At 41.1% G+C, this 23,350-nt stretch overlaps 1 protein-coding gene across 9 annotated transcripts in view; it reads left to right on the forward strand.

Moving 5' to 3' along the window:
• Positions 1–23,350, forward strand: part of CELF4 (CUGBP Elav-like family member 4) — a 707,521-nt gene that overhangs the window by 592,819 nt on the left and 91,352 nt on the right. For 7 of the 9 annotated variants that reach the window (XM_085213501.1, XM_085213504.1, XM_085213503.1 and 4 more), the window contains 2 exons: positions 9,085–9,213; positions 14,135–14,214. In XM_085213501.1, coding sequence (XP_085069627.1) covers positions 9,085–9,213; positions 14,135–14,214 — 209 coding nt within the window. The remainder of the gene's footprint in view (positions 1–9,084; positions 9,214–14,134; positions 14,215–23,350) is intronic. The other 2 variants (XM_085213502.1, XM_085213507.1) reach the window with 1 other exon arrangement.

Consider the following 23,350-nt stretch of genomic DNA (forward strand, 5'->3'; position numbering starts at 1 on the left):
TTATTCTTCTGGTTTGGGGATGGAGAAGAGAAACTGGGTTCTTGGCTATACATTGAATTTAGAAAGATCAGGTTTTGAGTCTTGAGTCTTTTCCCAAAAAACACTGCCTCATGAATCATTCTCTGAAATATTCCAGCTGAGTGTTTCAGATGATGAATAAACTTGGAAGAATTATGATCTGCCAGACACAAATCAAGCAGAGTCTTTGTGCTTTGCACGACACCAAGTCTTAGACTTGCACTCGCCATAAGATTTCCTAAGCAAGGGCTACTAATAAAGCGGGTCGTTGTGAGTTGTTTTCCCAGCTCAATATCTAACATCATAAAACCTGTCATTTGAGATCTGCACAGGGAATAGCATCTCTTAGCAATGGACAGTTATGATGGTGCTGTTCAGCAAGTCAGAACTGCTGATATCTGTCTTGGGGTTATAATATTCTCAGTTGTACAAGGAGATTCTGCTGTTAGAGTTGTTTAGAGTATGTCTTCATAGCAGGGTTTGCTTGGCCTGTTGCCCAGGTTTTGTCCATAACTTATTCTGTATCTACATGGAGGAAGCCTGACTGAGCTTTCATATGAGCTGTCTAGACAAGACTGTAGGTGTACTCTTGGCTGTAACTTCTCTACAAGTAGACAGTGAGTACTATCACAGGAGCACAGGCCAACAAAGCCCAGGCAATGATCAGCCTTCCAATATGAACTTTCTTCTCCATCTCCTTCAATTTTTTTTTGTCCCAGATCAGCATTTTAGTCACTCTTTTATATCCCTGCTCTCCTAAACAATTTCTGGACATGGATTAGCACTGGTAATCCATGACCAAGACCAAGAATCTCTTTCAGCAGTGTCAAGTAGGTCTCCCTACTTGGGGAATCCAATTAAGACCCTTCAAAATAGAAAATTGGCCCCAACACATTTAATTTGAAAACATAACCTTAGAATTTGGGCTCACTTGTTGGTGGTGTTTATTTTCTTTCCAGTTACTTATGGGGCCATAAGACAGCAGTCATCATCTGTGTTCTCTTGGACAGATGCACCCAGATCATCACTGTGACAATGCATTCAGGGATCTTGCCACTGCAGGGCTTAAAAATTTCTTCCCAGAAGACCAATTCAAGATCTGTGTTCACTGTTATTTTCAAAAGCAGGAATTTCCTTTCAGTACCAAGCCTATTTACCCCTTTCTCTTGCATGAACGTGCAATTGGAGAAATTTTAAGCCTCTTTACTCTGATAGACACCATCAGAGGGTTCAGCCATAAATCTACCTCCAATCTGTCAGGTGCCATTCATTGTTAGTGCTAGAACTGCTTACATTTTGGCTCATGTCAAACAAGAACTTTAATGCCCAATATAAACAGTAGTCTATTCTTTTTACAGACGGGGAAACTGAGGCTGCCCTTTCATTGGGTAGTTACATATGCTATATTTCCACTGATGCTGCTGTCCTTGCAAGAGTTGTATTATAAATGTTTTGTAACGGTAGCTACATGGTTATCCATCTTGCTAGTATGAGGAATAACAAATCAAACAATGGGAAAAGTGATTTTGCCTTCCATAATATCCGTAGCAGAGCTTGAGATGAGTCCCAGATTCCAGTCTGAAATGTACAGATGGGAACTTTGCCCAAGTTCTTACAGATTCTCATGAGCCTACTCTTCCGTAACTGAGACAGGAGTGATTTGCACTCAAAACAAGAACAAAGGCCTGTCACTGGAAACCACTCTGTGGCATGTTCAAAGTAAACAGAAGGAAGCAGTTCATAACACAGTGCATGATTAAGTTGCAGAACATCTTGCTGCAGAATGCCATGGATGCTCATAGTCCTCTTGGGTTCAAATCCCACTGAACAATTATATCTAAGAAAAACAGTATGAGAGCTGTTGTATTCAAAAACACAGCTTGAAGCTCCAGAAGTACCTAAACTGCAGAACACTGGAGTCTGGGAGAATATTTTGGGGGTTTATCAAAATTGTTTATCCTGTTCTTATCCTTTTTCCTAGGCCATGGCAAGAGGCAGCACTTGAGTCAGACCTGCCATCTCTCATACAGCTGTTCTTTCATTCTGTGTGCAGGATCCACATCCAAGTCAAGGCCCAGAGTAGAGCTGTGCAATTAAACAATAGAAACTCTTCAAACTTCAGATGCAACAGTAGAGAGTAATGCACCTGTGGGATGAAGCTTCCTTCTTTATGCAGGAGAATTATGTTCCCACACCTGGGCTTATATTCATTTGCGCTTGTCCCCATCACACAGCTGTTCAGATTAGCTGTTATTCTCTCTAGCACGGGTGTCTCAAAGCCTCTGTCTCCAGCAGTCGGAGACCGGCAGCTGTGCAATCATATCTGCTAACAAATGGGATATAAAGAATCTGTTAAGTAAAACCAAACCAGGGAGGGAGGAGGGGAAGAGATCAGCACAAAGAAATCACTCCTGCTAAGATGTGATTAGGGATGCCCCAAAACACCCAGCTGCGAGGAACAGGTGAACTCAGCAAACATTTTAAAGCCGGCAGCAGAATTAGCCCCTTGTGGGTGTTATTGGATTTGGGGAAGGGAGTGAAAAAGGGGGGAAATAGGAGCCCATGCAAGAGGAATGAGGATTCGGTTGCTATTGTTCAGGGTTAGGTAGCAGTAGGGTTTTGTTATTTCCAGAGTAGGTTGGGTTTTTCGTTGTTGTTTTTTATTCCTGTCCTAATTTTTGAAACACCTCCATTTTACAAGGTTCATGTATTTTCCAGCAAGGTACCACGGAGAAGATAATTAGCTAATTTACAATTAGCTACAACAGAATTTGTAATTGCTTCCCCTGTGGAAAGGGCTGTAATCATCATCACAGAGCTGTAGGACTGCTGCGAAAATGGCAGTAGGAGTGTGCAGCCCAGGCCCCAGGAAATGCCCTGCTTTTAGCCTATTGATCCGCCTGATTAGTGTGGGTTGAGGGGAGCAACAAGACATTCTGATTGAACGCTGGTTTGAGCCTGCAGAGTTAAGTTCAGAGCTGGACCTCAATCCAAACTTCCATAGATTCAGGGGCATGCAGCTCACCTCTCTAATCTGTAGCTCCTTCCTTGGCCTGAAGTCCATAATTGTCTGAAATGGCTCCTGTCTGTACCTCCTCCTTGGCTGTGGCACATTTTTGCCTCTACTGTGTGATCATCTGTCCACATCTCCTTGATGGACATTCAGTGCCATTGACTCTCTCCTCTCTGGCGAAGGACTGATCATGAAAGTAGTCAAGGAAGATTGTGTTGCCCTTTGTTTCCTCTCTGGAAGATGTGACACTCAGTTCTACTCACCAGCTTTTTCTTATTACTCACACATGCAGGGCAAACATCTCTGGGTAGTTCACTTGTTCATTCATAGTGCCAAGGAAATAAGCCTAAAAGGGCCTTCCCAGTGTTTGAACTGAGGATCCGCAACTGGTCCCTCTCTGTGTGCACAAGCAACGTTTGGTGAGGAGGGAAATGGCAGTACAGACAAATAATTATTAGCTATGCAAATAATAGAATTAATTAGCATCTGCTTTCTGAAATGAAGCCATACAGCAACCTGATCCTGATGCTTATAAAGCCAAAAGCATTGGCTAAAATTAAAGAACTGCTCCGGTGAATCCCATGCTCCTTGCAGACACACAATCCCCTATAGAAGTAGGCAAATGCAGGTTTTGCTCTTGCATGGAGATACACACACTATCTGTCTGTGATGCCCTGGCAATGAACTCATGATAAAATAGGGATGCTCATAGATTTCAGAATAAGAGGTTTGATGGTTAGAAGGGACCATAGTGATCTTCTGGTTCGCCCTCCTGATTAGTCTGGGCCATGAAGGTGGTAGGTGTGTCTCTCTTTATTTCCAAGGCCTTGGATGTAATGTTCTTGATGGTAAAGCTGGCTGATGCTTTTCTGATACAAGGATTCAACCTCTTTGTTTTGCATGAGGAATAGGAGAACACAAGTGTATTTATACGCTCTTATCTAAATGCACCCCCACGCACACACATACATTAGCAAGAGCTATCTGGATAAACACAAACCTGTGTCATGTCTCTCTGTGAATGACCCTAATTTTCCCCCAGCCCCTTCACAATTGCTGTGATTCTTGTTCTTGTCCTTTTGCTCTGCAGAGGGTCAAACATCCTGCATCTCATTGTCCCTTCTGTCTCTTTAATTAGTGATTGTCCTCCCCCTTCTCCCTCTCACTCCCATGTCCCCCCTTCCCATCTCCTCTTGGCACTTGGTTTGCAATGCTCTATTATTTCACCTTTCGCGCATGCTGTCTCCTTCGCCCAGGCCTGTCTGACACCTCTGCCTTACGCTTATCATAAAAACATAACATTTAAATACAAATAGAACAGGGAATAATTTAACCCCTATTTGCACTGGGGAAGGTGTTGAGACTTTGTATAAATACATCTGGGGAGATTTATAGACACTGTATATTTCTCTTACAAGTTACATTTCTTCACCACTGTATCTTGCAGCCTGTTTTTCCCAACTCAAGCAAGTCTCGAGTCTAGAAAGAGAGGGGCCTCATTTTGTGGGAGCACTGGAAGCGTTATCAAGATGTCACCTCTGAAATTCCATGATTGCTGAAGCCTTTCTCTATCTCTCTTCCTGGGAGGAACAGGGAATGCTGGCTTCATTGGTCAGTGTGCTTTATAGATAACAAAAAGGATCAACTTAATTTCAGACATTATAGAAGTGTCTCAGGCCACTCACTGTTAGGGTCTTGAGGCAAATCAGCAAAAATTTTGGCCTTTCAGAGAACCATAGCACAAAGGAGTAACCATCCCTGTTTATTTCCATGGGTCAACCAGACATGATGGGTGCAGGTTATGGGGAAAGGCCAATAATGGAGTTAACAATAGTGAAATAAAAAAGTGGGGAGAAGAGGCTTACATGGACATCCCACTGAACATCTGCACTGCAGGGCAGAGTGACTGCTCAGACTGCTTCTATCTGTCCCTCCTATGAGGCCAGTGATATTTCTTCACTAACTTGAAAAATTTAGGATTCTGATATTACATGGGTTTGGGACGTTCCTTGCTGAAAAAGGAAGAAGTCTGGGATTCATTGAGGTTAAAGAGTGGGCCTGCATCCTATAGAGCTTGGAGGCAGCTTGATTAGGTAACTGCTTCAGGCTTCTCTACAGTGTAAACCTCTGTTTTCTGTAGTACATAAACTGGTCTGAATATGGTCTGAGCACAGTCTGAGCAAGGACACTGGAAAAGTTTGGTGGGGAGCATCTGCAGCGTGTGCATGTGCTCAGACAAGTCCTGCTGACTCCTGCACATCCTCACCTCATTTCACACCAGCAGCCTCATGACCCTGCTCAGACACATTTACAAAACAGAAGTAGTTGCCACAGTGCACAGCACGTTGGCTTTTGTTCTGGGCCTCAGCAGAGCAGTACATGGGGGCACTCAGGGTATGAGAGGTTCACACAAGCCCACTAGGGGATAAATTCATTAGCCAAGATCGGAAATGTGCTGAATGGTCCCAGCTGCTGGCCCCTTCTCTCTCTTCCCACTTGAGATGTGCAAGGGACATTGTTAAAATGCACTGCTGAGCTGGGATGTGAAAGGTAAATGCAGCACTTTGTTAGAAGAGCCTGACCACAAAAAAAAAAAAAAAAAAAAAAAAAAAAAAAAAAAAAAAAAGTTAAACTGACTCATTTTTTATCATCCAAGTGTGTGATTATGTATATTTCTGAGATGGCAGATGTGACAGATGATTCCACTGACAAACCAAGGTACAGTTTTTCAGGAGGGAGAGAGGGTGATGATTTGGAGACTGGGCTGAGGGTGATGCCCAAATGGTGCTGAGCGCTGATTGGCCTTGAGAGACCCCTTTAGTCACCTCCTCTGGAGCAGCTAGACCAACAGTGCCTGGGGAAGGTAGTCTTCACCCTCAGCAAAGCCTATTACTGGTGGTCTGATGGTCACTTGTGTGCAACTCCCAAAAGCACCACATCTTCTGCCAGCTGGCTGTGTGGACAGGCATCACTCCTCTCAGTGTCCAGCAGAGATATGGAGAACAGGGCTAAAATAAAACAAAATAAAACATAAAATTAAATGTTTCCTAACATACCTGGTTTAAGCTTTGCATAAACTAAGCCAGACAAGGCAGTTTCAGGCCAGTTGTACTCTAGAGAGTTCTGCTGACAGAGGAAGGATGTGATTTTTTTTTAATGATACATTTATATTAGCAAAAAGCCTGGTGAAAATATAGTTACACAGCTATAGAAGAGCTTTTGCTGATGCAGCTTATTTCAAACAGGGGAAACTGTGTAAAGTACAGTATAGCAGACACTTCCTCTGAGACAGAAGTATTTACTAGACACAGACTTCCTAGGCAAAGCGTTTTGCCAGTAGAGTTCCCAGTTTTCTCCCAAAACTTTGCTCCCTCCCTAAAATGTCTCCCATTTCCAGGACAGCTGTTTTCACTTTGCAGGTGCACTTTCCCCAGTTATCTGGACAATCTTTGGAGCCAGGCTTTTTCCTGGGCATTGTCTTTACCCAGTCTACAGACAGCCCCAGAGCACACATTCAGCTTTAGTTATTGCCTTTCTAAGGTGTTATAATCTCTCTTTTGCACATCAGTTTAATCACCAAGCAAAGTGGTTTCTACTGGGACCTGCAAGGTAGTAAATGAAAACAGTAGTTAGGTCAAGTAGGGGAGATGTATCTAAAGCAAAATTCACACCTGTTTCTCCACTGCTTGGTTACTTGACTGAGAAAAGTCATTGGTCCATCACAGGGCCAGGAAAGCCAAAGTGGTCGCTCAGGCCCACAAGGACTGTGACTTGTAGGGACCTTTGGACTTTTTAGTTCATTCTTTGACATTACTGGATCGAAATTACTCAAATCATTTCCAAAAATTCTCAGGAAAAAAATATCTGACAAGTATGTTTTTGGGGAAGAAATCTTGTATAATCACAAGTTCCCCAGATGTAGTTCCTGTAGTTCACAATCCATTCACTGAGCCTAATCACCAATACCATTTTCTCTCCTGGATATATCCATCCAGAAAATGAATCTTTTGGTTGTCCAAAGCATCTTCTCTTGAGGTGAGTATAGACTACACAGTTTTGATAAGGGTTTTGTGCATCATTAAGGCCTCAACTTTGTGCTGCCAGCAGACACTGAGCTCCCTTTAGCTAATTAAATCCAACATAAAGCATATTTCTTGTTTTTAATGTGTCTATTGAAATGTTAGCCCTATTTTTTATCTTCTATCAGGAACACACACATATCCTCCTTAACCTATTTTTCCTACCTACCACTTCTGTAGCCTTATTGAAAGCAACTTATCTCCTCATTTTCTGTGGGTAGCACACTTTTGGTTCACATGGATAACTCCACTGCAGGACTGAAAACTCCTAAGATCCTCAGTAGATATCAACTGAATGAAAAATTATCCTCGCCCAAGGCTGTAGAGTAATTTGCCAATTTGCAGGTGCATCTTGGAGAGGGGAATTTTGATCAAACACTGGTTGAAGCAGAACAGATTGCCTACACCAATGATTTCTTGGTGAACAAAAGTGACATAAATCACTCAATTACTCAGCCAGAAAAGAGTTGTTGCAAACCAATGTTTTGTTCAGCCTTAGGTTAATATATGCATTTTAAAATAAATAAACGAATGCATTTATTTGTTTATTTATTTATTTACATATATTTATTCAAATTGGTTACATCTGCTCCGTAAAGTGTTCTGGGGAAGAAAAAAAAATTTGAATCACTCATTTACATACCGTTTAATGAATGATAAATGAGATGTTCATGAATCAGTTGCAAAGGGCCTGTTTACATACATGGCATAAACTGCCTACATTTCTTTTTCTTACATTCCTTACGTGGTGCAATGGTACTGGTCTCTGAATACAAACCTGACTCAGATGCATCACCCAGTGATCCCTGAGATCTTTCTACCAACTTGTATCAGGCTGCTGAATCACGGATTGAACTTCTGATTAATTACCTGAGGTGAGCAATGAGTCAGCCATGGGAGCACAGGTGAAGACAATTCACCTGTGCTGCAGGAAGGGGTGGAGCCTGGCTCCACTTCTCCTAGACCCATTTAAGAGCTGACTGCCAGTAGGGAAGGATCTCTTCTGGAGATCCACTCCACCGGAGTTTCCTACGTGAGCCCAGGATAGGGTGAGTGTCTTTTTCTGCTCTAGTACAATAATTACATAAGCCAAGCTCTTGAATATACTATATCATCTGTGTATTCATTGACTGTACTCAGTTCAATACTCAGTGGTCTGGTCTGTTTCCACAGGCATTTTCTCAATGTGTTATGTTGTGGACTGCAGCTCTCCATTCTTGGTATAAGTCCAAGTATAAATAGTCTTCTTTGTTCAAGATACAATATCTGCCACTAGACCACATCCTGCTTTGACATGAAATAGCCCTTTTCTTAAGCTACTTCAGATATTAGCATTTATATAAATTAACTTCATGTTTTAAGAAACAATATATGTTTCAAAAACTTTGGGCTTATTTTAAGTGAACTTAAAAAATAATCCAAACTTGAATGTATATGCCTGTGAGTGGGTATGGATGACAAATCTTGATTTACAGACCATGGCTTCTGTTCTATCCTCATTTAGAACAGCTTATGTTAAACTTTTTTTTTCCTGCCACATATTTAGTATTGTGAAGGCTACTAACTTATGTTATTTTTCAATTGGACTTTATTTCTGTATGCTATCTTTATCCACGTTTCTCTTGGATGGCAGTCTGAGTAATGTTGTCATTTCACTTACTGCAAAAATTGATCAGACAAAGCTAATCTGGAAGACTTTGGTGCCTAGGTCTCAAGAAGCAGTTAAAACATTTTAGATGTTTCTGGGCTTGGGAGATTTTTTTTTTCTTTCATTGAAATTGTCAAATTATTTTCAAGTACTCCCTGAGAGTTAGATGTTATTAAGGTGTTTAGAGCCAAGCACCTGAAATGACTTACAGCTTCTGAAATATGTTTCCTCAATGAATTCACTGTTTCTTTTGCATGTGATACTGAACTATCTTGGCTTTCAAATCACTTCTGAAATATGGTAAGCATCTCTTTATTTTGTTCCAGAAGACAGAAAACTCTTTGTGGGCATGCTTAATAAGCAGCAGTCAGAAGATGATGTGCGCAGGCTATTCGAGGCATTTGGCAACATCGAGGAGTGCACAATCCTTCGGGGACCCGATGGAAACAGCAAAGGTAAGATGATGGCTTGTAGCACACTGTGTTCTTATCTTCAAGATAGACTAGGTCTTAGTGTATATATAATACTCTGGCACAACAATTTCACTAGATGGCTACAAGGACAGTGTATCTTAGAAAGGTTCATATTTGCCAAGGGAGGCCATTTCTTTACTGTTTTCTGTCTGCTTGTGTGTGAGAATAAAGAGCCAATTGCATTTAAGGATATCCCCCTCCACAACAAGCTGTCTTCCCATGTGTACAGTGTTGCCTATTCCTGTTTCCTCAGAGGGCAGAGCCTTCCCTCTTGAAACAGTACCTTTACAAGTGCTTAAGACAGGCTCTTCCCATCAGCCCCAGGAAGGCTGGGAGTTTCTTTCCCATTGAACAGGCTCATTCTTTTTTCCACCACTGTCTTTGCTTATTCCTCATGCACCAGTCCTAGGTCTTCCCTTTCTTTAGTTGGTCTTTGCACAGATATACATCAACCAGCAATCAAAATTGCAAGGGTACGGGATGTGATGTAAACAACACAGTCAGAAGGCAGTTACTGTTTGAAATACTATGTTACTAATACTATGTTATAGTATACTATACTAATACTCAATGGTTAATTGCAAAGCTTACCCTCTTTTGCCACCTTTTAGGATCTCCTGTTCCTGGGCAGTACAAAGAATCTTTTCTAGAGTCCATATGGGAAAATGAAACTTCTCTGTTGAATCTGAGGGTCATTTTTTTTTTTCCCTGACGCTTTCTAGACGAAGTTACTTCAACTTGAATAGGAAGCCCTCTTCTATTGACAGTATAATGTGTTCATCAAATATTGATCTGCTTATAATACATCAAAAACTGTGCTGGAACATGCAGCACCAGGGAAGAGACCACTCTTGCTGATGCAGTTCATATCTCACTAGATATTTTGACATGTGACAAAATCAACCAGCATATTTTTGCAACAGGAAGGCAAGAAATCCAAATCACAGTGATACACTGAAGAAAGATATTGCTGTTCTATAAAGTCACTGGTGGCCCAAAATGATTTCACGCTGGCATTATAGGGCAATATTTTGATGTAAGTCAGCAAAGCCCAATCTTCCTTATATAAATGGCTTAAAATAAACTGTGGACATCTTTCCTAAATTTTATTGCTACTTTAACTTCATGAGACCCAAAGGCTTGATTCCCCAAGAAGAGCTCCAACCATTGCTCAGTGGTAGATATTTCAGTGCTTCTGTCACTGAAGAAATCAGCGAATTGGGTGAAAGCCAAAAAAAAAAAAATCCACCTCTACCTGGATTTGTACAGAACAAAATCTAATGACAAAGGAGTTAAACAGAGTAATAATAAAGGCAATAATGTGTGAGTTCTGTAAGAAAAAGGTTTCAAAGGAAATCCAAACCACAGACTTGTATTCATTCTTGCTCTTTCTTTCTCTTTTTTTCTTAAACAATTTCATTATAAGTCTGAATCTGAGTGGCAGCTCCATATTGCTAACCAGTTTAATTATTAGTGCTAGCAGGCTGCAGTCTCAGGCTTGATTTCACTGAGCTGTTCAGGATCAATACTGAGCCTTGACAGAGGCTCCAGCTTCCATTTGCTGGTGCTATTTACTGAGAATGTGAAGCTCCTAATTTACACACACGCACAGATACATACACACAAAGAGCATTCAATCCTGTACAAAACTTAAGGGTAGTGCCCTTATTTTAGGAGACAGTCAGGCGAGCCACAACTCCCACAGAGTTATTCCCAGACTGTAATGTCTTCCATCTGCTAGAAACCAGTGTGACACATATCACTTGTGAGGTATTTATTTTGGGCAAGACCTATAAGGTGTAAATTCCACCCAAACTGAGTTTTAGGTAGATCAACTAAGTGTCAGATAACAACCAGATTGCTCTGGTCCAAGCAATTAAATGAATCTTCACCACATATCCCTGTGGTGAACTTCCTAGCCCTCCAGATACCTCAATGCAATCATTACTTTGAATTTCAGCTTCCCAGAGAATGCCACCACAGCTCAGTAACAGGCAGAAAGCCCTTTCAGCCTTGCCTGAATCCATGTGTAGATGTCTGGAGCCGTAAGGCATGCTCTCTATGAGGCCTGTGGACATCTGCATCAGTCACCCAGGGCCAGACAGACACAGTTGCTGCTGAAGCATGAAAGCAGTTGTCAGAAGAATGGGGACTAGGGCATTTTTCTGCTGAAGGAAGTGCAGAATGTCTGTGCTGGGGGAGGTGGGAAAGGAATGAGCTTCCCTACGTCAATCTGAGTAAAGCTCACCAGTGTGCATACAGGACCACGGGATTCCACAGGTGAGAGGTATGAAAGCCACAGTGAGATTAGATCCAGTCCATGCAATCCAGCAGGACCCATAGGGTCTGTGTTGCCACTCTCTGGATACCCTCCTTGTTGTTTTCTCATATAATTTGTTTCATTTTTATTTTCAAATTCATCAGTTGTCTATTTTAGTATCTCAGAAAGCAAAGACTTCCCATTACACCAGAAGTGCTCCAAGTGGAGTCTAACACCTTCTCCAATGATAACCTTAGGCCCTGACTCTGCAGTCTCCTCTGCTCTCGGAGAAGAGCTGACAAGACAGTCAGAGCAGCCCTTCCAGCTCTATAATCTTGAAATAAGGAAAGAAAAAGAAACAAACAAAAACGAACAAAAAAAAAAAAACAAAAAACACCCCAACACATCATCTGTGCACATGTGTCTCCCTGCTCAGCCTGGTTATATATCTCTCTGCATGTCAAAATCCCTTCTAACTCCAGAACTGCTCCTGTCACAAGGACACCATTGTTTTGAGGAGTGCTGTGACTCATGTTCTCAGTATTCTCAGCTCATGAGATCCTGGGCACAATCCTGGTGGCAAAGGGCAGAAAGATGATTGTGTACACGTTTCATATTGTGTACAAAAGCCATCCCATTGAACGCACAGAGGGAACAAAATGTTTCTTTGACATTAAATATAGGTGAAAACTGAGTTTTCATTTGTCCTTCTGGCTCAAAACCTAAGTAGCTTCCTACAGTAGGAAAAAGCAATGGAGGACTCTCGTTAGCATATAAGGTATTAAATAAGACAGATACCTCCTGTTCCCTTCGTTCCCACCTTTATCCAGCTCCACTCATCTGTCAGGTTCTTCAGTACAGAGGCGAATTTCACCTGAAGAAAGTGAAGCCCTCAACATGACAGCATCACTGTAGCTAAAAATCCACCTCTAAATGCAGTGGGTAACTGAATCTGGAAAGCCTTTGTATATTTGCTAATCAGCATCTTATTTTTAGAGGCATAAAGTACAAAAGAATCTATGCAAATAATTAAACACCCTAATTTTGGATTATCTCTGATTAATGAAGAGGAAGGCACAGAATCTCAGGAGCCTGGGAATGCTGGGCTGCGATTATGTCATAATTGATCTCCATTGTTTCTAGCTGAAGTTTATCTATCTCATTTTCCTGTGATTGTCTCCTCTCAGTTCCTTGTAAATTAGATCCTACTATTAGCAAGAATCATTAGGCTTTTCTTGAAATACACTCTGAGCACAGGGGTGTGAGGGAATGCAAAGTGAAGGGATCCCAACCAGTAGCTGACAGCATACGTATGTGTTCTTTTTAGAAGGGGTCTATCATTGCTTTCTTTGATTCCACTTCTGCCAGCCTGTAGTGATGATTATAGACACCTTCGGGGCTCATTCTTCTACTTTTGTAAGTGAGGTATTGTAGTGCTGCAGTTCCCACCATGCACTGCATGGATCCGTGATGGTTTGTTGACCTTCTAAAGGTTCTACAAAGGAAATGAAGGACAGCTGTCCTGTTGTCAGGGCTGGCATCCCTCATGAGTGTTCTGCACTCCTTCAGGGAAACAACTAGGGCTTTGCAAATTGATTAAAAGCTCAAGAGTCTTTAATAGTAATGAAAGGGGATGGAAGCCAGAACTTCTCAGATCTCTTCCAATCTGTTCCAAAATCCTCCTTAGCATATGGAAATTACTCTTCCTCCCTCTGAGTCAATTTGCTTGTAGCTAAGAGTGTTAGCAATACTTTCCACCACTCTTGTGATGCATGTGACCCTTTGAAGTGTTGATCATTTCTGCACTCTAGCATATATTCATAAATGCACCTTTCTGCCCTGGAATCTTTTGTAAGAGTTCAGAGAGTGTGAGATTCTTCACATGGCTGTGTAGGCCAGAGGAGCACTGCCCACATTTCTCTGATGTGTATAGGAAAGCCATGGTAAAGTAGCTTATGATATAATATTCACTGTAAAATTCAGGTTTCGGTGTTGTAAAGATGGCAGTCATCACATGCATATCTATTCCATTTCCATTTGTTTATCAGAAGGTATGTCATGCTTTGTCAGATCAAAGCTGTTTAGAGCCAGAACAAGCTCTGGGTAGCCTCTGTAATGGACTTCTACCAAGCAATTATATAAGACAGATACCTTGTGTATTTGAAACAAGCTGAATGCCTTCCCTACAACTGGCCTGTGGTGACTTGTAACAGGAATGAAAAGCTTTCTGCTTACTTTTGTTCAATTCTTCACTGTTTTCCAGAACACCAGAGAGAGGAGCATTCTGCAGTATGTTTAATACAAATAGAAGGAAAGTCATTTTCACACAGTAATTTATAAAATTGTGCAACGCTAACATGGGAAGCTATAAAGGTCAAAAATAAGTGGTTTCAGAAGGTTCTCTCTAAGCTTGTGTCCACCCAAATTATATGCAAGCAGCATGGAACTTCTTGATCTAGCTTTGCCTCAAGAAGTCCTTGAACTGCGTATGGCTGGACTTTGGGAAGGAATAACCAGTTTGCTTGTTATGCTTTCTGCACTACCTTCTCTATCACCAGTTCTGAGGACAGGAATAAAATATTTAAATGTTATGTCATTTATACCCATGCAACCTTTCTTATGTTCTTCTTTTTCTTTTTCTAGGGTGTGCATTTGTGAAATACTCTTCGCATGCAGAGGCCCAAGCAGCTATCAATGCCTTGCATGGCAGCCAGACAATGCCGGTGAGTAGCCCTGCAACACGAAAAGCAAGAACTGGTCCTATGGCCTGATATGGTAGGAGGAATGATTTATGTATGATCTGCTACTCATACTATAGGAAGATGGCATGTGGAGCTTTGGGTGTATTTAACTCATCAAAGGAAACACCAGGATGACGCTGTCATTTCATTAAAGCACAGAACCCCGAGGAGTGATATGTTCTGTCACCAGCAGTTTTGATGCACTGGAAAAAAAGATGTCGTTTAGAGATGCCAAAAATATTGAGTCAAATTCACCATGAGCCACTTACCTAAGTTGCAGGGAGATAAATAAAGCACAAATTTGGGCTTCTTTGGGCTTCTAAGCTTCTAAGGGCTTCTTTGTTTTCCTTCCACAAAGAGTCCCTGCCTCTATGTGAAGGATGAAAAACTTTTTGCCAGAATTGAGCAGAAAGCAGCATGTTCACTTAATGTCAGTAGATGCTAGAGACACATCACAGAGATGTACACTTCTGTGCTACTGCATAAGAGTCTACCTCAGCATAAATGTGGTCTTCCCTACATCCAGCATTTGAAAGACATTTGAAAGTTTGGCCGTCTGTCAAACTACTGAAGCTCCCAGGAAATGTTTGAGGGATCACTCTGCTTGGGCTAATGTTTTGTAATATGAGGTTTCCAAACTGATAGCTCAGGAAGTGGAAATTAAAATGCAAATGTATTTTCTGTGCAGAATGATTCTAGTACACCACGATGCAGACCTGAAGGAATGTAAGTCATTCCATTATCAGTACAGAAAGACAATCTAGTCCAGTATGTTTGGGTTTATTTTAATAGCTTATTATTTTTGTTACTAATTATTCACGGTGTAAATAATGGAGAGCTAGGAAGCATGCTGACAACTTGTAAAGGATACAGGGATTCTTATTATTTAAGATAGCAAAGTCTTTGTTTTAGTAAGGACCTCTAATCTCAATTCATGTGTTTATCCTAATAATATCAAAATAGGCCTGGCAGATGGGCAGCTTGTCTCTAGATCTGTGTAGAAATGGAAATGGAAAGTTCTTCACATGGGAAGGGATTTCTGATAAGAAATAGCAAATCATCAAATCTTATTTTTTAGAACCCATGCTTAGATAAATCAGATTAGAAAATGGTACAGATTTACTAATGAAGGTATTAGAAGATGGGGTATCCACTTTTTGAATTCTTACAATCAAGACTTGGATACTTGCTAGAATAGAATGACATGCAGGGCTTAACACTGATAACCGCATTGTGAAATATGAATATCTTTCCTTGGAATAGGTCAATGAAGTATTCTAATGTCTTAAAAACTATCATCCAAAGTGATGGTGTCTGTAGATGACATCAGTAATGGCAGTTCCAGAGTCTTCAGTATCACTAGACGGTGTAATAAAATGTCAGTTCCAGTCTCCTTAGAAATTTGGGTGACATTGATGAGAGCAAGACAGAGAAGAAAGCAGAAAAAAATCCAAGGAGAGCTGAAGATTTTATCTAGATCTACTATACCCAAAATATTCTTGTTTTTTTTCCATGCTGCTTTAGTCAACTGAGGATGTGCAAAAGAAATAGTGAAGAATATGGACTTTTTGTCAGTTTTTCATGGGACCATTATTCTTGTTGACTTATTTAATCAAATACTTCTTTAGAATAACCTAACACGTGGTTCTTAAATAATCAAATCTAGCTCTCTAAAAAGCACTGCACTTTAACTCTAACTAAACACATTCCAGACTCATAAATTTGAATGACAAGTTTCCATGAATCGGCTGAACCTCAGCAGTACTCCATGCACATGCTATCAGTTCACAGAAAATGCAAGGAGAAAATTATGCTTTGACCTCTTTGTTTTGAGCTAAATTATATGACACTTCCTCACATTTCCCATGAGCTATTAGCAGGTACACAGACAGCTATCATGGCTCAACAGACTAGTGAGGACCTGTTGAGTGACTTGACACTTCATCAAGACATTGAGCACACAGTGCTATTCACAGAGGGCCTCAAAACAGTTTGGACACATGGAAAGATATGGGCCAAATTCTGCAAGTGATCACTGCTCTCATTCTCATTTTCATGGTGCTTCGGGGTTTGCATACAGCTTCATTCAGGGCTTGGGTGTTCACAGAGAAATGCAGCCACCTCGTGGTGAGATGGCGATGTAGGCCTCGTCCTTGGAAAGGAGGGCTGCATTGCTGCCATCTTCCTCCAGTTCCCCCTCCCATTTCTCTCGCCATTAGGACTGGCCTCATTTGTCTGACTGCGATGCCAATTCAAAGTTGTTCCTGTGGTTCAGCCAATTTAAACGTCTCTTGCCTTGTCCTCGTGTACTACCAATGGGGCATCCATCATCATTCTTGTCAGGTCTCGAGCCGTTCATTCCTGCGGCAGACTCCTGTTTCTCCACAGCTGTCAGGATTATTGCTCTACTGTGACTTCCTGTTCACACAACATATGTTGCCTAATAGTTTCAAAAGGCAACTTTCTTTTATGAAAGTTTTTTTCTTTTTTTTCTTTTTATTAACCTTTCCTTGGACAGGTGCCTGACTGTCATCCGTCACAAGCCCACTTCTCCATGCAAGGCTCTGTTTTCTCCTAAGGGCCCAACAAGCAGGTATACAACTTTCAAATTTGAGCACAAAGCAATTGCTTTGAGAAATAACTTTCCCAAAATCCCTTACTTCTGAGCAGGCCCAAAGTTCCTCCTGTATCTACCTGCCAAGAGTGCTTTATTTTTGGGTCTTTTTAAATTATATTGCTTATAAACTCATCAGCTTTAGAATACTGTTACACTTGACCTTCATGTCCTCCCTTGTGAGAGATCATCATTTTCATGTACTTCTGCATGTATTTTTAATATAATTTGCCCTTTACCTTCAGCTGTAGTTACTCTGTCCTTTCCCATATCTCTTCCTATATAAACAGGGTATAAGCAGATCTCTTCCCTTGATTCTCTTCACTTCTTCATCTGATTCTTGTCCTAAGCAGCCTTGTTCACCAACATGAATTCAGCGACCATTTCTGACGTGACAGTTTGCAGATCTAACTTCTCTACCAAAGAACCGACTCCTGTCCAAACTGAAATCTTAGCCTGTCTTTCCAGCATCTCCTAATGGATGAATGCCTAGCTGTCAAATCAAGCTCACAATGTATAAAGCAGTCACTCTTAAACTTTTCCTCCCAAACTCTGTCTCCTCTCTCCTTCACCTCCATTTTCAATCGCTGTGGACAACATTATCATCCTACCTGTCAGTCATGCTCCTACCTAGGCATCATCTTCAGCCCAGTTTTCGCTTTCTCTCCTTGTCTTCACATCCAGGCAACAGCCAAATGTTGCACAACTCATCAAAGATGTGGCCTTGTTTGTCCACCCACGCAGAATAAACCCTTCTCCATGCACTATCACTCATACCAAAATTTCAACAGTGTTTATGCTAGTATGCAAGGCTAAATACCATACTACTTTTCCTTATCTTTGATGATTTCATACCATGGTGCCTCAGAAATTCTTGTTGTTATGAATTAATTCCTGGAAGGGTAAAGCAGTACTGCTAGCTGATTTTTTCTTTTTGTGTGTGTGTGGTTTGTTTTGTTTGTTTGTTTTGTTGTTTGTTTGTTTGTTTTGCATTGAGACAAATATGACAAATAGGAATTAAGATTGTGTTTCACTTGATTTAGCTTTAACAGTCTAAAAAATTTTAATCTACTATAAATGTCTTCCTAAAAAGGAGAGATATTTCTAGAGCCTCATGCTTTCTTCCCCTTACCTATCTGTGCTAGGACAGGATAAATTACCTTTTGAGCATGCCCTTCCCTTTTATTAATTAAAACAGAAATCCCTCTAAATAATTAAAATGAATATCTCCATAGTGGCATTAGACTGAATACCTCAGGTGAGACTTGTCTCACCTAACTTTAGACATCTAACAGTTTAGGAAGTATGAGCTTGTCATCTAATTGCTTGTCATCTAAGTTTCTATTACAATCAATAGAAATAGATACCTCTGGTGGTATTATATTTTAGAGAAATAGATTTGGAAACCTGTCAAACCAATACCCACATAGAAGTGTGCTTTTCAGCTAATGCTAGGTGTCAGATTCCCATGGTCTCTCAGATCCAAAATAGTGGTTAGTAACCTGAAGTGCAGTTGAGAATGAAAAAGGACCTTCACTGCTTTAAAACAAAAGCAAAAACACTTGCTTCATGCAGATATCTGGAAGGCTGCAATTGCCTTTGCTCTCTGTGATGCACCCTTGCTTTCTGAAGTCCTTCTAGTCCACTGGCACTCCCACAGTAATCTTGCCAGAGCTAAAAGCTTTGGTAGCTCTATCCCAGATCAGACATCTACAAGTCAGACATTGATGCTGTTCACATGTCTTTCATGTCTAATGCAAAGGGAACTGAACCCTATTCTAGGTGTTTTCTGACCAGTTAAAGGGAGACCTGACAGTGGCCTTTCAATGTCTAAAAGGGAGCTGTAAGGGAGAAAGAGACAGACTCTTTAGCAGGGTCTGTTGTGACAGGACAAGGGAAATGGTTTCAAACTGTAAGAGGGAGGATTTAGACTGTATATGAGGAAGAAGTTTGTTACAGTAAGAGCAGTTAGGCACCAGAACACATTGCCCAGAGAGGTGGTTGATGGCTCATCCCTGGAGTCATTTGGAGTCAGGCTGGACTGGACTCTGAGCACCTGATCAAGCTGTAGGTGTCCTGGTTCACTGCAAGGGAGTTGGACTAGATGACCTTCAAGGGTCCATTCCAACTCAAACGAGCCTATGATTCTATGATTCTAAAGCAATATGGAACTCAGAAACCAGATATCCCCTCCTCTGATTCCTCTGATACCTAATTCTTTAGGTGCCTTCTGAACTTCCCTAATGATCCAACTCTCAGTACTTTATTCATTCTGTATCTCTCTTATTCATGAATTTTGAGACTGTTAAGGTCTCCAAAACACTGTAAAGTGGTTTCCACCATTACACAAGCTAGATCCTGTTTTGTTTTGCTATAGAAGCCTCTGCATCAGGTTCATGAAACCACAGTATTTCTTCTGTATCCAGGCAATACCACCCCAAGTCTATGTACGCCTGGCTGAAAATCTTCCATGAAATTATGTTTTGGATGGAATCTTTGGTTTTGTGAAAAGAAAGAAAAATGTGAGACTTGGATATAAGCACTGAACAGATATCTGCCTCACAGAGAAAGATTCAAATTGGTTGAACTTTTAAAAACAAAACAAAAAAGTATTGCAACCCAAAACTTTGCTAACTTGGGGACATCCATTTCTATTTTTTCTGTGCAGTTCAAAAATCAACAGAAATAAGAAAAACAACTTCAAATCTCTGCTCAGTAGTCATCTGTATATAACCATGCAATTCTGGCTAAGTTTTGTTAGGCTACAGACTAATTGGATCTCTAATTATTGTATTTATTATTATTTTTTTTAATTAATCAACAAAATACTAATGACACTACACCATCAACAAGGTTGACTTTCATCCCGTGCCCACCACAGTCCTCAGAAGTCCAGCCATGGCTCTAAAAATTCCAATAAGCACAATTAATAGTCAGATTAAGAGATGCTCTAATTGTCTTACACAGTGTACAGTCTACCCTTTCATATTATAACAGATTAAGATTGATAAATTTTATTTTTTTTAACCTATTTAGTTCACCGAGTGAGAGTGATTTAAATATAAAATAAACAAGAATTGCCCCAAGAAACAAGTGCAATTGTCCTCGTGTAGTGGCCCTCTTTCAGACTCATGGCAAATGGGGCATCAGTTGCCATCTTCCTGACTTTGTATGCTCAGGCCCCCAGCCAAAGAAACCAACCTTGGCTCATATTGACAACTGCTATTGTTATTGCTGTGCGTTCCTAGAGTGCAGTTCAGGTTTTGCAGAGCGCTATGAAGTTAACTTCAGATACAGCGCCATTATGGAAACTGGTTGAGCAGCTGTTTTCACCCCGTCAACACAGCAAGGAATATTTCGGTGAATTAGGGATGGAGGAGCAAGCCGTAAGATTCTCCAGAAAGAGCACTGAGCAGGTGGAGGAAAGAAGGAAAATAGGCCTTCGTGGGCATGATGAAGTTGTAGCCCAGGTGCCTTGCTTGCAGAGTGGCAGAGAAGCAGCTTTTATTATGCATGCATGCTGGCACTAAAGCGCTGAGTCGGCAGAATCTCCCTGGGAGGAGCAGCGTGGCGGCTCCGGTGAGTGGGGGGCCACAATGCTGCAGATCAGCTGAGGTATTTTTAACAATTATTTTGATATAAACAGCTCTGAACTTGAGGAGCTCCATGTAAATGGGAAGCAGTGGGGCTTGTAATTAGATTTGTGTACACTTTCATAAATTGCTGGGAAACATCAAAGCTGTGATAGAAGGCGGTGGTGCACTTTATTTCCTTCTTCTGTTCTTCTGTTAATTGAATGGTTGATGTGTGGATAGGAAGTGTTGGCTTCGCGGAGTACTATTTACAGACCCGCTGACAGCTGCACTGTGAAAATTAACAGGAACAGAGCAGCCTCTGTCACAGCTCTTCCCATGAGGGACTTGCTTCAAATTGGATCATTTCTTTCATAGGAGAAACTTTCCTTGTCTCTCCTCCCTTCTTCGCAAATACATGCACATTCAGCTGCACAATCCACTTCTCCCTCTAGGCTCGTGGCAGCCTTTAGTACTTGGAAGGAGGGTTTGTCTTTTCCACCATTTGGGAGACTCCACCTAAACCTTGTAGCACTTTCCGCCTCCAACAGGATACACCTTCAGGAAGTCAATAAAATTAGTCACTTAAGGGAATCTAGGAGCTGAGTGGGCACAACTACAGTGTTGTGTTTGCATATCACACCTCAAAAGGAGTAAGATCTTCACCTTCCTGAAAACTCTAGTTGATTTCTATTTCATCCAAACTCCATGGTGATTCATAGCAACTGCTGCTGATGGAAATGTAGTTATCATTGGCCTTGCAAAGAATTGCACTGTGTTAGGCACCATAAAAAGCTGTAATGGAATTCTCTCCACACTTAGTAGCTTACCAACTAAGGCTAGGGTTGGCATGATCAAATCAGAGTATCGGTTAAAATATAAACTTTGGGATCATCTCTAATCTTATCATACACTCTTCTCTTACAGTTAATGGATAGAGACTGATCCCTCAGGGGGACATCTGTCTCCCTTCTATAAATGATTTAGAATAGACACCAAAAATGGCTGCAGTTAGGTCATTTGTAAGGTCCCCTGAGGGCTGAGACACACAAGAGAAGCAAAAGAAGCAACAAGAGGCAATACAATGGGAATGAACAAGTATTGCACACAATTGACCTTTATTTTTACCCAGTTTGTAGCAAAAATCACAGCAATTCTTGTTCCTAATCCTAGTAGAGAAGTAATAACTCATGGATGTAAGTTTTAAAATCTACTTAAACCCTGAAAACATACAGTTAAGATGACCAAACTTGAAGGTATCAGTTCACCACCTCACTTCCCAGTGGTGTCTTCAAAGTATCTAGGTAACACAAACAGAACTGTAGACAAGTGCATAATAGAAATAGATAACTCTTGGAGAAAGTTGATGAGTCTAGCATGTAAAGTGCTCCATACATTTTTTTGCTGAATGTGCATTAAAGTTACTTACCTAGGGTCATAATGTCTGAGTGGGCTATAACCAGCATAAGTCCATTTCTTTCTCAAATTAATAGAGAAAGCTGAAGTTTGATTTTACACTGATAATGATGGAGGAACTGATGGAAGAGAGTGAAGATGCCAATTCAGACTGTTTGGTTTTTGTTTTGTTTTGTTTTCTGTTGATCTTCTGCTCTGTAAAAGAAAATGCACTCCAAGCAATTGTTTTCTCAGACTGGCTTCCTTAACTTAGGGCCAGAGACAATACACCCATTCCTATTATTAAAAATTAATAATGCATTAGGAGTCCGTTCATAACTCAGCATCAGCGGGCCTGGCCCTCCTTCCAGTAATGAATTGTTTTTACTAATAAGCTACCTAAATACTGTTTATAAAGCCATGTGTTGTTTGTTGGGATGAAACAAGACACCCTATACCTGGATGTTAAATTGCAGTCATTCCTTCTACCAGAATCCAATGATTCTTGGTATCTCAGGCTGATTTGCCTCAAGGCAGCAGGTTCTGGCCACAGAGAGACTAAGGTTCATGGACTGTCCTACCCCACTGCTGCCACCAAGATAGCTGATTTCATATCCTTCGGGCCAGCAGTGTCCCAGTTAACATAATTTCCCTTAATAATTTCTATATAAAATAAAATCATAGGACTGCATTCCCTCCTCCCCCCTTATACCATAAATGAGCTAATAAATCACAGGTTTCTGGGTCCCAGAATAGAAATCCAGGCAGTCCTGCTGCCTGACAGGGGGTATGAATCATACTGGCACTGACGAGAGCCTTTTGGGGCTGGAACACTCATCAGAGCTGCTTTTCTTCTCCAGTCACATCGCTGTAGCCACACAGGCATCTGGCAGGACAGTGAAGAGACCTGTGGGACATGATGGGCTTCAATAGCCATCTCCCCCAGCCTTCCTCACTCTGTCTTCCTTCTGAATCACAGAATTCATTGCTTCCAAATGGGATGAGAGTGATAACTGCTCATGAGCCGCACAACCTCACCTTAGACAAAGGAAGCTAATTAGCACCATAATGTCTCTTTATGGGTCCAAGGGAAGTTTGGAAATAAATCAGCAGCTGCGGAGGTGGCTGGGGGAAAGCAAGAGCTGGATGATGCTGTAGTCCAGTGTTGGCCAAATCTTGATGCTATGGTGGTCTCTGGGAGGCTCACCACTCTTAACATTTGTTTGAGCTGGATGAGATTAGGAGCTGGGAGGAAGCTAAAATAACTCACAATTGCTGACCTTTCTGGGAGATCAGAGCCATTTACGTGGTATAAAGTGCTCCATACACATTAGGGAAGTCCCCCATCTTCTGTAGGGTACTCCATCTTCCTGCAATGAGCACATGGTCTCCCTATCCCTACTGCTCTGCTTATTATGAGGTGGGGTTCATTCTTCCTCTGTCTGTCCTTCTTTTTTCTTTTTTTTTTTTTCTTTTTTTTTTTTGTTGGTTGGTTGGTTTTTTGTTCTAACCTCATTTAAAGAACAGGACCATCTGT

This window comes from Meleagris gallopavo, chromosome Z, assembly GCF_905368555.1.
Source record: "Meleagris gallopavo chromosome Z, MGAL_WU_HG_1.1, whole genome shotgun sequence".
Lineage (NCBI taxonomy): Eukaryota > Metazoa > Chordata > Aves > Galliformes > Phasianidae > Meleagris > Meleagris gallopavo.